Source organism: Chinchilla lanigera, unplaced genomic scaffold (genome assembly GCF_000276665.1).
Source record: "Chinchilla lanigera isolate Chin_1 unplaced genomic scaffold, ChiLan1.0 scaffold00016, whole genome shotgun sequence".
NCBI lineage: Eukaryota > Metazoa > Chordata > Mammalia > Rodentia > Chinchillidae > Chinchilla > Chinchilla lanigera.
The window spans coordinates 29,853,231-29,868,371 of NW_004955417.1; the positions used below are offsets into that span (position 1 = coordinate 29,853,231).

At 39.2% G+C, this 15,141-nt stretch overlaps 1 protein-coding gene across 9 annotated transcripts in view; it reads left to right on the plus strand.

Annotated features, from left to right (window-relative positions):
• Positions 1–15,141, plus strand: part of Oxr1 (oxidation resistance 1) — a 269,080-nt gene that overhangs the window by 247,269 nt on the left and 6,670 nt on the right. For 7 of the 9 annotated variants that reach the window (XM_005381956.2, XM_005381961.2, XM_005381958.2 and 4 more), the window contains 3 exons: positions 11,383–11,463; positions 13,229–13,354; positions 14,140–14,292. In XM_005381956.2, the coding sequence (XP_005382013.1) occupies positions 11,383–11,463; positions 13,229–13,354; positions 14,140–14,292 (360 nt within the window). The remainder of the gene's footprint in view (positions 1–11,382; positions 11,464–13,228; positions 13,355–14,139; positions 14,293–15,141) is intronic. The other 2 variants (XM_013512774.1, XM_005381964.2) reach the window with 1 other exon arrangement.

Below are 15,141 nucleotides of genomic sequence, written 5' to 3' on the forward strand. Positions count from 1 at the left end.
GTGAAAACACAAGAGAAAAGTTCCTGATCTATTATTTACACATGTATGAGAATTAGCTCGCACGTAAAATTTTGAAATCATTTAAAGGTCTTTCTAATGACATTGACTTTAGATAATAAATGGAATAATAATAAAAATAATTACTTGTACTGACCCTGCATACTAAGTATTCTTTAAACACTTAATATGAGTTGTTTAATTCTCACAACCTTGGAATCATTTTTTTGTCATCTTCATTTTTAAAATGAAGAAACAATCTAGGCCTTCTGGCTGTTGCCTTTACTGTCTTTGCTGTAGTTGGCTCTTAAAATACTCCAAATATGAGAGGAAGAGAGTATTTTATTTTAGATGATCAGTGTATATTTTTATGTATCTTATACATACTATTTATTCCTCATAAGCTGCTTAGAATATGAATATTATTTCCATTTGAAAAACCAGAAATAGATTAAGTGTGGTTGCTTAAATTCACAGAGCTACAGTTTCGCTATGTTGTTTTACCTACCTATAGTGGATACACCAAGGAAACTAAAAAGTATTTGCGTACAATATAAGTAAAACATTTGCTCTGTAGTCAGTTCTAGCTTAATGGAAAAGATCTCTATATATGTTTAATATAGAACTTGTTTTTGTATTTGAGTCTAGTTGAAGAATGTGTCTATTAGATATGCAAGTTTAAGGCATAATGATAAAATTAGTATCTTTGGGCCCACTCCTCAGTGTAAGAATTAGAACATCACTGATGCAGGTGCATCTGCCTGTTTTCTCTATCTCATCTTGTCTTCCCCTATATTATCATTTCTCTGAGTTTTGTGTTTATGCTTTTGTTGTGTTTAAAAAAAAATAGATTTTACTCTTGAGAGCAGTTTATGTTTACAGAAAAATTAAATGGAGAGCATAGAATTCCCTTCAGCCCTCTTTCCTCCTAAGCACAATTCCCCCATTACTTACATGCGGCATTTCTACAGTACGTTTGTTATGATTTGAGACCTAATATTGATACTGAGAGTCTACAGTTAGCATAGGGTTCATTTTTGTGTGTTATATGTTCTTTGGGGCTTGATAGATGGATAATGATACATATCTACGGCTGCAGGACAGGTTGTATTTTACCGCCCGAACAATTCCCTGTGCTGCACTTCTCATCTTTCATCTGTCCCCGCTGAGAAACTGGTACCCGCTGATATTTCACCCTTTGAATAGTTTTGCTTTTTCAAGAGTGTCATGTAGTTGGGCGTGTGCAGTATGTGGCCTGTTCACAGAGGCTCTTTTCACTTAGCGATGTGCACTTACCGTTCTCCTATCTTGGCTCATCGGCAGAGTAACACTGCTCCCGTTAGTTATGTCACTTCACCTACTGAAGGGTGTCTTGGTTGTGCGTCTGCATTTTGGCACGTATAAATAAAAGCTGTCACAGATCTCACTCATGGAGTTTGTGTGAACATGAGAGTTCAGCGTGTTTAGGGAAGTAGCAAGTGGTACATACTGGATCACGTGAGAAGAGTGTACTCAGTTTTATAAGAAACGGCCTAAATATCTTGGATGGCAGCATTTTTATTATCCAAGCAGTAGGGAAGAATCCCTCGTGGTGCTTTAGATTTTGACATCCTAGTTGGTGTGTAGTGGTGTCTGCTTATCACATGCCATCCCTGGTGACTGATGACATTGCCATCCGCAAGTCTTTTCAGTGGGCTGTCTGTGCTGGTCTTTTGTTTTACTTGCTCATTTGACTTCTTACTGTTGAATTTTATTTTGGATAAAAAACTGCTTCATTGGGTGTGTGTGTTGCAAAGATTTTCTCCCATTGTGGCCTGCCTTGTCATTCTCTTGACTGTCTTTCACATAGCGGAAGTCTTTACTGTTAATAAAAAAACCAGCATCTTACTTTTCTTCCATGATTGTGCTTTCATTCAAACCCAAGGTCACATAGATTTTTTTGGTCATATATTATTGCCCAAGAGTGTTTCGTAAGAATTTTGTCTAGATATTTTTTTTTTTCCTTCAGTTACAGGGAATCGAACTCAAAACCTTGCGCTTGCCAGGCAGGTGCCTTTTGGAGAAAAGACCATCATTTCTGTATTGACTGGTCTTTGCTTCTTTCTCAAAAACCAGTTGAGTATGTGTGTACATCTATTTCTAGCTGCTCTGCTCTGTCCCATTTACCCAGTTGGTTCTTTTGCCAAGACCACACTGTCTTGATCACTGTAGCTCATAGCTTTACGGTAATTTTTTAATATGAACTTTAGAAACCATTTGCCTGTAGCCACAAAATCACTTGGTGGGATTAATTGTAATTATGTTGAATCTATAGATCAAGTGGGAAGAACTGACGCCTGACCATGTTGGGTCTTACTATCCCTAAACATGGAATACATTTACTTAGATCTTTACTACTTAACAGAGCTTTACACTTTTCTTCATGAAGGTTTTTAAAAATATTTTTTTAGATTTAAACCTATGTATTTCATTTATTTGGTGCCAATATAACCAGTATTATTTTGTAATTTCGAATTTCATCTTTTATTGCTAATTTTAGTTTCAGATTCCAGGTTCTTATTGGAAAGTAATCAGATTTGCACATTGATCTTATACCCTGTTTTAATCTATTCCAGTATTGCCTTGACTAATTCTTTGGAGTTTTCTGTGTTGACAATCATGTCATCTGCTAACAAAGGCAGTTTTATTTCTTCCTTCTCATCTGTGTACTTTTTCCTTTCCTGTCTTACTGTGTGATCTGGGACTTCTTGGACAGTGTGAAATAGTTAGTGAGGGGACTCATTCTTACCTTGTACCCAGTCTTAGAGGGAAAAAAATCTTGTTTCTGACAATTATTTGTGATATTAACAGTGGGGGTAGTTTGTCCATGTTCTTTAACAAGTTGAGAAATTCCCCCTCTATTCCCAGGTTGCTGAGTGTTTATCATAAATGAGTATTAATTTTGATTTGTGCCTTTTCTGCATCTGTTGATACTGTCACATGAGTTTTATTGTTTAGCTTCTTGGTGCAATGGTGTATAACAATTGATTTTCAAATGTTGAACCACACTTGCATTCTGGAATAAGTCCTCCTTGGCCGTTGTATAAAATTCTTTTTATACATTGTTTTATTCAATTTGCTGATTTTGAAAAGGGTTTGTACATGTATTTTCATGACAGATAATCTTATTTTTCCTTCCTTGCAATGTTTGTATGTATTTATTTTTAAGTAGGGTAATGCTGGCCTCCCAGAATGATTTGCTAATACTTTATTGAGGATTTGTGCATGTATTTTCATGAGAGATAATGATGTAGTTTTCCTTTTTTGTAATGTCTTTATTTGTTTTTTTATTAGGGTAATGCTGGCCTCACAGAATGAGTTAGTAAGTATTCCCTCTGCTTCTATTTTCTACAAGAGATTGTGGAGAATTAATATTTCTTCCTTTAATTGGTATTTACCAGTGAATTCATCTGGTATGGTTGCTTTGTTTTGAAAGTTGTTGACTATTGATTCAATTTACTTAGTAGACATAGGCCTAATCAGATGTTCTGTTTCTTCTTGTGTGATTTTTGGTGATTTGTGTCTTTCTAGGAACTGCTCTCCATTCTTTTCTGCCTTCTCTGTTTTTCAATGAACATCTTATGTAATTCCACACTCTTTATTAACATATCAATTACACTTGCATTTTTTTAACTTTTCTGTTTGTCCTAGTATTTGCAATCCTTTTTAGAGTATAGGGTTTCTCTTTGCCCTCTGTACTTTTCAATATAGAAAATCATTTCTTTAAGGATATGCTGTGCCATAGATCATAAGCAAGATTTTTTACTTATTACTTTAAATTTTTAGGGTTTTCTTCCTTTGTTTTTTGTAGTGCTGGGGATTGAACCATGACTGCATGCATGTTAGGCGGTGCTCTACCACTGAGCTATGTGACCAACTTCTGTATCTCAATCACCAAGTTTTATGTCCCTCTAGACCCTAGGAGGAACGCATTATTATTCTAGTTTTGGGTTTTTTCTTTTTTAAGCTGGCTTAAGCTTGTATCTCTACATTCTTAGTGAAATTCCCTTTACTTTCGTTCTTTAGAAAGTCTAAAGTTAATGAGTATATTTGTCTCTCTTCCTGAACCCCAATAAAGAAGAACCCTCGCCGCCTCTGCTGCCCTTCAGCCCTCCTCCTCACATACTGGTGTAGTCTCTGTTCATTCTGCTCCTTTCTGACGTCACAGATGTACTTCGTTGTTTCATTCAGAAAAAGTGTGCTTGGATTTACATGGCCATTTTAGGTGTTTGTTTTCTTTCCTTCTTGTATTTCAGACCATTCTTTTATGATTGTTTTTCTTCTTCCTGGTATATATATTCTTAGAAATTTCTTCTGTGAAGATTTTAGAGGGTTAGCACTTTTAGTTTCTGTTTATCTGGAAATGCAGTCACCTTTCCATACCTTTGAATTTCACATTTACAGATTCAAACAACCATGTATTGAAACTAGAAAAAAAAATTGGTTTCATGTGAATTTTATAAATGTTTTTTCTAGTTCTGTGCAAAAGGCATATCATTTTCAGTAACAAGACCATCTATATAGCCAAACCCAAAAAAGAACAAAATGAGAAGCATTTTAATCCAAATTTCAACTTATGCTACAAAGCTACAGCAGTAAAAACAGTATGGTACTGGCACAAAAATAGACATGGACACCAGTGGAATAGAATAGGAGAAACAGAAACAGCCCCACATGTCTTCAGCCATGTGATTTTTTACAATAGGGCTAAAAACAAATGCTGGACAAAAGATAACATCTTTAACAAACAATGCTGGGGAAGTTATATAGCCACAGGCAGTAGAATAAATCTAGACCTGTATCCCTCACCTTGTATAAATACCAAATCAAAATGGATCAAAGACCTACATATAAAACCAGAAATACTGATTCTGCTGGAAGATAAAATAGTTAAAACACTTGAAGACACACGCATCGGCAGGGACATCCTGAACTAAACCCCAGTCTCACAGGAAGTAGTTCCAATACTCAGCGGATACGGTGATATCAAATTAAAAACCGTCTTCAGAGCAAAGGAAACACCCAACAGAATGAAGAGACAGCCAATAGAACGAGGGAAACAGTTTTGTCATCTGCTGCTCTGATAGAAGACTAATTTCTAGAGTATATAAAGAACTCAAAAAAATTAGACTCCCCCATAAAAGACCCAGTGAAAAAATGGGCAGTGGAAATGAGCATTTTTCAAAAGAAGCAGTGCAAATGCTAATAAGTGCATGTATAAAATATTCAGTGTCTTTGGCCTTAGAGAAATGCAGATTGAAGCAATACTGATATTCTGTCTTCCTTCAATAAGAAGGATTGTTACTAAGGACTCAGAAAAGCAGGAATAGCTGGCAAGAATGTGGGAAATGAAGCAGCATGGCTTCCTTCTTGGTGGGAATGTAAACTAGCATAACCACTATGTAAGTCAGTTTGAAGATTCCTCAAAAAGGAAAATATGAAATTTCATTTGCTCCAGCCATACCTTTCCTGAGTATCTTCCCCACAGACTTAAAGACATTATATTACGGTGATAACATGCATATTCCTGTTTATAGCAGAGCAACTCCCAGAAATTAAATTATGGAAACAGCTTAGGGTGCCCATCAACAGGTAAATAGATAAAGAAAATAGGACATAGTCTTGTCCATATATATGTGTGTGTGTGTGTGTTAGCCATAAAGAAAGATAAATTTGAGGCTTTTGTAGGAAAATGATTGGATCATGAGGTAGTAATGCTTAATGAAGTAAATCAGACAAAGTTAAATATCACATATAAGAGATTATATGAGAAACCCAAAATATAAATAATTTAAAGAGCAAAATAAAGGAGAGATGGAAGGAAGCAGGGAGGCAGATGCTTTGGAGGTGGAGAAGGGTGTCTGGAAAGGGGGGCTAGAGCAGGGTGGGCAAGGCAAGGATTAAAAATGGTAGCACGCATCTGTAATCCCAGCACGTGGGAGGCTGAGGGAGGCAATCATGAGTTCGAGGCCAGCCTGAATTACACAGTGAGACTCTGTCTCCAGAAAAACCGACCAAGATAAATATATATGAATTAATTCCCCAAAACAAATTAATTATTTTGTATCATAAACATTTCTATAAATACATGAAATAAATTTTTAAGCAGTCTGTACTAATTATGTACAGATAAATATTTTGAAACTATTTCCAAGTAATACAGTACCTTTTACCAAGCATCAATAATTGTACTAGATAATACAAGTAATCTGGAGCTGATAAAGTATATGAGGTGTACGTAGATTTTATACAAATATTACACCATTTTATCTGTGGAACCTGAACATCTGAATTTTGTGTCTACACAGGATCCTAGACCTAGTTCATCCTGGTTACTGAGGGAGGCCGGTGCATTTTCATCTTTCTCATCTTGTAAAGTAGTTTTATTGAATAAACAATTGTAGGTTGGACGTTTTATTTCTGCCATAGGCTGTTGTGTGTTTTGTGGTCTTTTGTAGTGACTGTCCTTCGTCCCGAGTTGCTGTTTGGTGGGTTAGGATGCTGGCCCGAGAGGATCTGTGCTGGCTGGAGGGAGGCCTGCTTCCTGGTTAGTAGGATTCGGAAATCTGTTCCCTCATTGCCTTTGAGGACGTCGCTTTCAGTGCTATCCTAGGATGTTTCACTCAGTGTGCTGTTTACATGTTTCTTTTGTAGGGTACAGAGTGCTTCTAGAATCTCTAAATTCTTGTCTTAATTCTGGAAAATTTTCAAGTAGTAGCTTAGATGTTTTTGTTTTGCTAGGACCTAATTGGAGCAGATCTAGATTTTTTCTCATTATTCACAAGTCTCCCATTATCTTTTATCTTTAGCATCTCCTTGTTCTCAGTAATTCTTGTAGGTGATTTCAGCCATGTTTCCTAGTTTGCTCAATCACTTGTCAACTTTTTAATTTATTGTTTTCAAATATTTTCAACAGTTACTAGTCATAAAAGTTTTATTTGGTTATTTTTTAAATATGCTTTTCAGTTTCTAATCTTCTTGTTTGCTTGTTTTTGGATTTTTTTTTTTACCATTTCACACGTAGTTTATGTCTAATACTTTCAACATCTAAAGTAAAGTGTTCAGTTACTTGTGTTGGGCTTTGTAAAGTTAATTACCTTACAGGTGACCTGATGTTCATTTTCTCTTAATAACCGAGTCCCACCCATAGGATTACTTATTCCCAACAGACTGTGCTGCTTCTGTTAAGCGTCTTTTGGAGTCACTGGCTCATAAGGACACAGGCTTCCTCTCCAGACCTTGTGGGCTGACTTGGTGCTGGCACCCAGCTCTGGTACCATCACGGAGAAGCCACCATTAGCATTCACACTTCAGCTGGGTTCCGAACCACTTTGTTTTTTTGCATGGTGAGATACAGGTAGACTTTAAAATACTTGCTGAAGTCAACATTAAAAGTAGTGGAAGAGGGGCTGGGGATTTAGCTCAGCGGCAAAAGCGCCTGCCTGGCAAGCACAAGGTCGTGAGTCCGGTTCCCGGTACCGGAGAAAAACCACAAAAAAAAAAAAAAGTAGTGGAAGAATAAATTATCAATGAAAAAGGTAATTTAAAATCATATTGAACAGTAATTTAAAAATTTCACAATATTATCCTTTTAAATTTTAACTCATGGAAAAGATGTCTCACAAAAACCCCATTAACTCAGTATATAAATTTATATTCATTTATCAAAAGACAAACGGATCCAGAAGAATAAAACATTAAAAAAAACCCTTACTTTTTATTTCAAAACCACATTCTTGTTCTGCAGATTGTACTAAACACTGAGGAATTCACAATTATGTAGTGAAAGCTCCTCTCCCCTGACATGCTTGTAGTATGCAAGATTATTACTTTTTTATGAGACTTTTTATAGTTTTTGTCCCAGGGATCTAATACAGTATATGTGTATTATAATGCAATGGTTTTAACTAATTGTAGGTTTCTCTTTGACTAAAAGAACAGTGACTAGGTCTGCATGAAAATCTTTGAGTCATCTGCAAATATATTTTATGAGGAAGTGATTTTTAAATGCAGAAGATTTGTTCAAATCAAAACTATAATAATGTGTTCTATTTTAAATTCATTCTCCATTTAATTCTTTGTTCCTCTATCAATTCTGTTTTTTAATTATCTAATTTATGAGTCTTCTTTTGTTCTCTATATCTCTTTTGTTGTAGTTCCGTGAAGGGTTATTTTTAAAACAATAGTTTAATTAGGAGAAATGAGTGAAGTTTTATTGTAATCTGGGTCTTACTTTGTAATGAAGACTGCTGTGTGTGATGAGGCACAAGCTTGTGTGACCTTGGGTACGCTGTTAATGACTTACTTTGTTAGCTGCGGTAGCTGAAGCTTATAGTCCCTCCCCCTTCAACATACATATGGAATACCAGTTAAGTACAAGTAATGTTAGATCGCACTTTTCTTCCTACCCCATCTTTTACTAAGAGACTGTAAAAATTGGCATGATCACGAGACCTGTGAGACTTTGCTTAGTTTGCAGGACAGGTGGAGCAAGGGGAAGCAGGGACCTTTGGTTTGTTGGGGGCCCGAATCAGAGGGCCCTGCCAGAGCGTCTGGAAGGAGGCCTGTGGGCCAAGAAGGCCCCGAACGGCATGTCTCCGAGGTGAGCGTGCTCGTGTCTGTAGGCCTGCCAGCAGCTGAGAAGTTTCTTTACCTTTTGGATTGCTGTTGCTTTGCTGTGTGTAACAGAAATGGATGGATTTAATCCTATGGGACAATACTGTGATTCTGTGGAAATGCTTAGGAAGATGTTCAAAGACTGGAGAGTGGTCCTCAGTTCTACAGAGCATAGTCATGACACAGGTCCTGCCCAGCGGACCCAGGCCCTGTTACCACTCAGGAAGTGACTTTTAGGTAGACAGTGACTATGCTTCTAGGTGGAAGGGCTTGGTTTCCTCAGTGTGTACCCTATAATTAGGAGTGTGAGGTGGGATATTCTGTACAAATGTATCTCTGCTCTTAGGTTTAACCTTTGGAGCACAGTAGCAAATTTTGTACATGTGGAATGATTTATCAAGTGTATAAAATTTGATGTAAGACTAACTCAGGTTCTATCACATATTCTAGAAACCTACATCTCTTTTTACCTATTTTTTGAAAGGTGGAAGTATATTTTTGTACTCAATTTCACATCCTTTTTTTTCCTCTTTAATTCAAACTTTCTTGTGACAATTTCCAGTATCTTCACTAATCAAGACATGAGCAAATGTTAGGGTTAGAGAGACAGTACGTTTTTAAGTCCTAGAAAAAGTACAATTTTAAAAATATAAGTGGGAAAGTTGGCTGTGTGACAATAAAGAACCTGGCTTTCCCCCTTTCTAAGCTTATACTCACGATGGCATTCGCTGTTCTGTACTAATTGCTACTCTTCATGGTGCTGAGATGGACTATAACTGATTCAGTTTGTGAGCCTAGGGCCGTTTCCTTCCATCCAAAGAGTGTGTTTAATATGGTACATGAAGGATTTTTTAAATGGATAAAATAAGGTTAACTGGAAGAAGAGAAGAAATGCAGAAGAATAGATAAGTCTCGTGATTTGAGAATTCTTGTCTAAGTAACTTGATTATTTGGATATCATGGAAAAAAGAAAAAAACATAATTGGCCATTAAATATGTTTAGAGGCTTCTTTTTCTGGCCATAGAAAAGCATGGCTATGATTTCTCATTTTAGTAGCTAATATTTCTTCATTGAAAATTCTGTTTTTAAGTGAAAGATCTTTTTTATTTTTACCTAATGCTGAAATTTTTAAAATTAAATGTTCAGATCAAGCTTTCAAAATATATAAATCACCAACCTAAAATATTAAAATGAGAAAAATAAATAAGGAGGCTCTTCAGCCACTATTATTTAATCCTTAGGGTAACTGGTGAAAGTGACCAAGTAAAAGTGTGTTAACCGCAGCTCTTATTAGAATGCTGGGCACTGTACTCGGCCATTTTTTCCATTTAATTAGCATAAAACTCCACTTGGTGTGTGCTTTTGGACTTCCTCAACCTCTGCCCACTGATTCTTCACCCAAGCTGGAGTCTGCATAAGCACTCCATGGCTCCACAGACCCTTTGGGGCTGAGGGGTCGTTGGGGAGTGGGGGTGGGAGGGCTCAGTACAGACTGAGCTCCACTAGGTTGGACGCCTTGTTGCTCAGTGCAAGTCTGTATTGAAACCGTGGCCAGGGTGAGACTGTCCTGTTCGTTTTTCTTTTTTTTGTTGTCTTGCATTTACATCTTTCAACAAGCTATGCATCGTTGGCTAGAACAGGAGTCTTTTAAAACCTGTGTGAGAGGTCTAAGCTCTCCCTGCGTGATGAGACCTCAGCCTGCACACACTTGTTCTGACATAGCGGGGAAGGTGCCGTCACTCAGGAGAACCAGCCCGGGTGTATGAGGCCCTGAGTTCACTGTATCAGGCTAACGGTTTTTGTAATTATGTCATCATCTGGAAAAGCTGTCGCTGTTGTGTCAGCCTGAAGAAACTCGTGGGTTTCTGTGTGTGTGGGTTTCCTGTACACTGATCTGTGTCTTACCTGGCTTTCACATTCAGCACCACGCAAGCGAATGATCCAGGCATTTACAGAAGATAGAGTTCCCTGAGGAAGTTAGGCGTTAGCAAAGTTGTTATGCTTTAGTACAATAACATAAAAGCAAAAACAAGAAAAATACATAAGAACTCAGGTAGACATGCCCGGGAAGTTACTGTGGATTAGACATGCTTTTTGGAATTGAATTTCAGCTTTGTTGAGCTCACTTTTTTATTGCCTTGGTTTCCAGTGTACTTCGTGTCTTTGCTTGCCCCTTCCCCTCGTTCCCTCTGTACAGATGGGGTCTGTCACCTGTGCCCGGAAGAGATTCTTCCCACGTGGCCACTGGGGTGTACTGTTGGAGCTCAGCTGGCTTGAGGGGGTGGTTGAAACCACCACGTTCTTTGTGAACTGCAAGACCAGTAGATTTTAGTTGTTCTCTTTGATGTTAGTAAAGCATGTTATATTAGACACAGTGTTTACTGTATGTAAAAACACACCATGATCTGTTACGTCAAATCAGTCTATAGAAGTAGTCCGTAAAATAAATTCTTTGTTTCCAACTTGTTGGATTAGTGGTGAAACTCATTCTTGTGTATTTTTCTCTAGTTTGATAGGCAAATCTCTTGAATTTTCAGCCTAAAGTGGGAAAAGAATTCCTAATTACAATTCTCTTTCCCCATTTAAATTTCTCCTTTTTTCGTTTTGCTTTGCTCTCTTTTTCTCCCTCTCTCTCCCTCCCTCTCCCCCTGCCTGTTCTGTCTTTCTTTGCTTTTGGATATTTTTCTCAACTGTCAGCGGAATTATTGTCTTCCTGTCTCCACATTCAGGTAGTGTCAGTGGCTGAGTATCACCGCAGGATCGATGCTCTAAATACCGAGGAGCTGCGCACTCTCTGCAGACGTCTCCAGGTGCCCTCCGAGTTCATACCCTCCGGAGCTTGCGTACTCCCTTGCTTTAGTGTCCTCTGTCAGGGCAAACCTCACATTTGAAGGGTTTGTTTTGACTCCAGCACTAAAGTAACTTATCAGAAAATCCCTTTTGTATTGAAGCAGTGTTGCTTTGGAGAGCTGTAGGATTATCTTTTCTGTCATCTTCTCATTTGAAAAATATTCAGAATAATTTTCTGTCACTTCAGAACTAGTCTCAGAACTGTGTGTTTCTTTGGAGTGAAACTCAATGAGTTTTCATTTAAATTTAATAATGGAAGAATATCTGGTTTGAGATTTAGTATGAAACAACCTGAAAAATGTGGCTTTATAGGAAAATTTTAAAAGTTCAATAGACAGCAAGGCTTAAAAATTTTTTATTTCAGTTGTATAACTCCACATCACACATCTTAATGAGACAAATTGTTTTTGTTCTTGAGGCAGTCTTAATTGGTATTAGAAGTACTCTGGAGTAATATAGATTAGGCAGCAGAAGTAAATAAATTTTTTAAAAATGGATGAAATAATCTTCATGTTTTTTTTAAAAAAAGAAAGACAATTGAAAACTCATTTTTCAGTGTGTGCATTATGAGCTGTGTGTCTCCAGCATCTTAGTAAGGTATGTTTTTGTGGTTTTGATGGACCTGCTGGGTATTTTTCTTTTCTTTTAATGCTGCTTTGGATTTCTTTTTCTTTTTCTTTTCCTTTTCTTTAAACTTTCACATCACTGGTGATGTGAAAGCATTCACATCGAGCTTCCCATCTAAAGCAATGCAGGTGTGTAGCATGTACTTGTTGGAGGCAGGCACTGTGCAGGTCTGGCAAGAGGCGCGCTGGAGGACGGAGTACCCTGGCGGCTCCGTTCCCGGCAAGCCAGCACCCAGCCTCTGCCGCATCTTAGTGATCTGCTCCAGAGAGCGCTGCGCACTTTCCAGTGGAAAGGCGTCCTCAGTAATGTTTCATAGCCTTTATTTTCTGATGTTTCATATATTAAAGTTAATATAAAAAGTACTAACAGAATAGACTGTATACTAGTGTTTTTCTTAATTAATCACTTTTAACATTTAATATTTAACATTTTATCATACTGAGTATACCAAGCAAAAAATGAGATGATCTAATTTTTTAAAAGAATTTGTGAACAAATTAACTTCAAAATGTATTGTTTAGTTCAACCAGAAAAAAATGTGATGTTTGAAAAATTAAAAAATGGAAACATTTTTTAAAATGAGAACTGTTTCAGTGATGCAAGTAAATATAGACATACATACCCAGAAGAGGAAAAATGATGGACTTTTTATTTTCACTGTTCTTTAAAGTTTTGATTCCCAGGAAGTTTTCATAATTGTTTTTGACAATTGTTAAGTTTAGCATGAAAAAATAATCCTACATATTTTAAGTAGCAGCTAATTAAAAACCAGCTGGTGGGCTCACTTTGACACTTCAAGGGCTAAAGTTTGCGTGGAACTGCCTCCCATTATGCAGAAATATGGGGACCAATCTTCTTATTCCAAATAAATTCTGGCAACTAGTAAATTCATTAGCAGTTCTTCCTCATGTGGTGGATGAAAACGGTGTCTGAAGATCTTTCTCTGTATCGGACGCACCACTGACAGTAGATGGGGGATCTTTAACCTTACAGAATCCTAAGCTAAGCTTTAGCCACCACTTGTGAGGTGTAAAGACGGACACTCAGGAGCGTGTATCATAACCGCGTAGTAACGCACTGTGCCTGTTTCCTTCTCAGATCACCACCCGGGAAGACATCAGTTCCAAGCAGGCTGCTCCCGTGAAAGCAGAGCTGGAGTCTGAATCTTTTCGGCCCAACCTCAGTGACCCCAGCGAGCTCCTGCTGCCAGACCAGATTGAGAAGGTGCGACCATCCGTGCACGTGTGTGTTGTGTGTGTGGCGTCGGAGGCGAGTGGCCATTTTCAGGGCTGCTGCTCCCCTGCCCTCAGAGAGTCAGCGAGACTCCACAGCTGCTGTGAGCAGAGGGAGGAGGAGCTGGACATCAGCGACGCACGGACAATGACCATAGCAGCCCAGGCCAGCCTGGATCATGGCCTGGACTTGGTCTGTCCCTCTGCTCCTACTGCCCATGTGTTACCTCATGTAGTCCTGACAACAGCTGTGGGACTTGGGTGTTGTCAGTGTGCAGATTTTTAGAAGTGAAGAAATTGTTGATACAGTCACTGAAGCCTGATTTCTACTCCGATTCTCTTGCTCTAGAGCCCATTATCTGAAAGTGTTTCGATAATCAAAGAACAGAGCCAGGGATATAGCTCAGTGACGCAAGTGCCCGCCTGGCAAGCACAAAGTCCGAGTTCAATTCCCGGTACCAGAAAAGCAAGTGTCGCAGCAGTCAAGGAGCGGCCGTCCTTGTCTCTGTTAGCTCAGCACGGAGGGCACCAGCAGAAGCAGTCTGTCTCTCTCGCTTCTGGCCCCTCATGATTCCTGCCCTAGTGGACAACTCACCCTTCATGCAGAGAGACAAGTGATTGGCTTTCAAGGGTCTCAGCATCTTTGAGAATGATAAGCTACTAGTTTTTCTTTCTATAGCCTACATTTTATAAGTACAGTTAAACTCCAACTCCTCTTAGTATCCTGCACCCCGGTCCTAAGCTATCCAGTAAAAGCTGGCGTTTTCTTTCCCCAAGCTCACCAAGCATCTTCCACCAAGAACGATTGGCTACCCGTGGACGCTGGTCTATGGGACAGGCAAGCACGGCACCAGCCTGAAGACCCTGTACCGGACCATGGCAGGTCTGGACACCCCGGTGCTGCTGGTGATCAAGGATAGCGACGGCCAGGTAGGAAGACTCAGCGCGCGGCTGCCCTGTCAGTCGGGGCCACGGTGGCGATACTTCAGGCGTCTCCTCGAAAAATCATTCCAGCAGCACATTACATTGTGTAACTGTTACCGGGTGATTTTAGATGCAGGGCACTGCGGAGTGGAGTAAGGGTAAATGCAAGTAATACAAACATGAATGTGAACCACTGTGAGTGTCTGTCTTCCAGAGAGTGTGGTGTGGTGTGGTAGAAAAGAACATCTCATGATGTTCCTATCTCTGATGTTGAAAATACGCTAAGTGTAGTAAGACCCCAGAAGAGGTGAAAGTGGCGTGTGAAGAGTCATTCATACCGGCAGGGCTCACGGACGGGGTAGGGACTGACGGTCGCGAGGCCTGGGTAGAGTTTTGGTAGGTAAAGACAGCCGTAGTCGGTCATGGTGGCACACGCCTGTTCCCCGCACTCTGAGAGGCACGCTCAGGAGGACGGCCAGTTCAAGCCCCGTCTAGGCAACACAGCAGCTTAGTGAGAGTGTCTCAAAGTAAAAACTAAACAGCACTGGGGTATCTACTCACTGCAAAGGCCCTGGGTTCAATACCCAGTACTGTTACAAAACTAATTGGTTGTTTAATAGTAACAGGGAGAACAAAACCACAGTGGAGAGAGAAGCACTGGTTTGCCCCTAGCATAGTTCATTCGGGTCAGTTAGCAGCACGGGACAGGAATGCGAGCGTGAGCTAGCACCATTAATTAACGTAAATCGTTGGCTACGCGAGCAGCGTAGTGTCTGTTAGGTGCTGCATAGTTGACTGGTCAGCTCAGCCGTGTAGAGCTCCCTCGTCAGTGCCCAGGAGGTTGACACAGTCTTC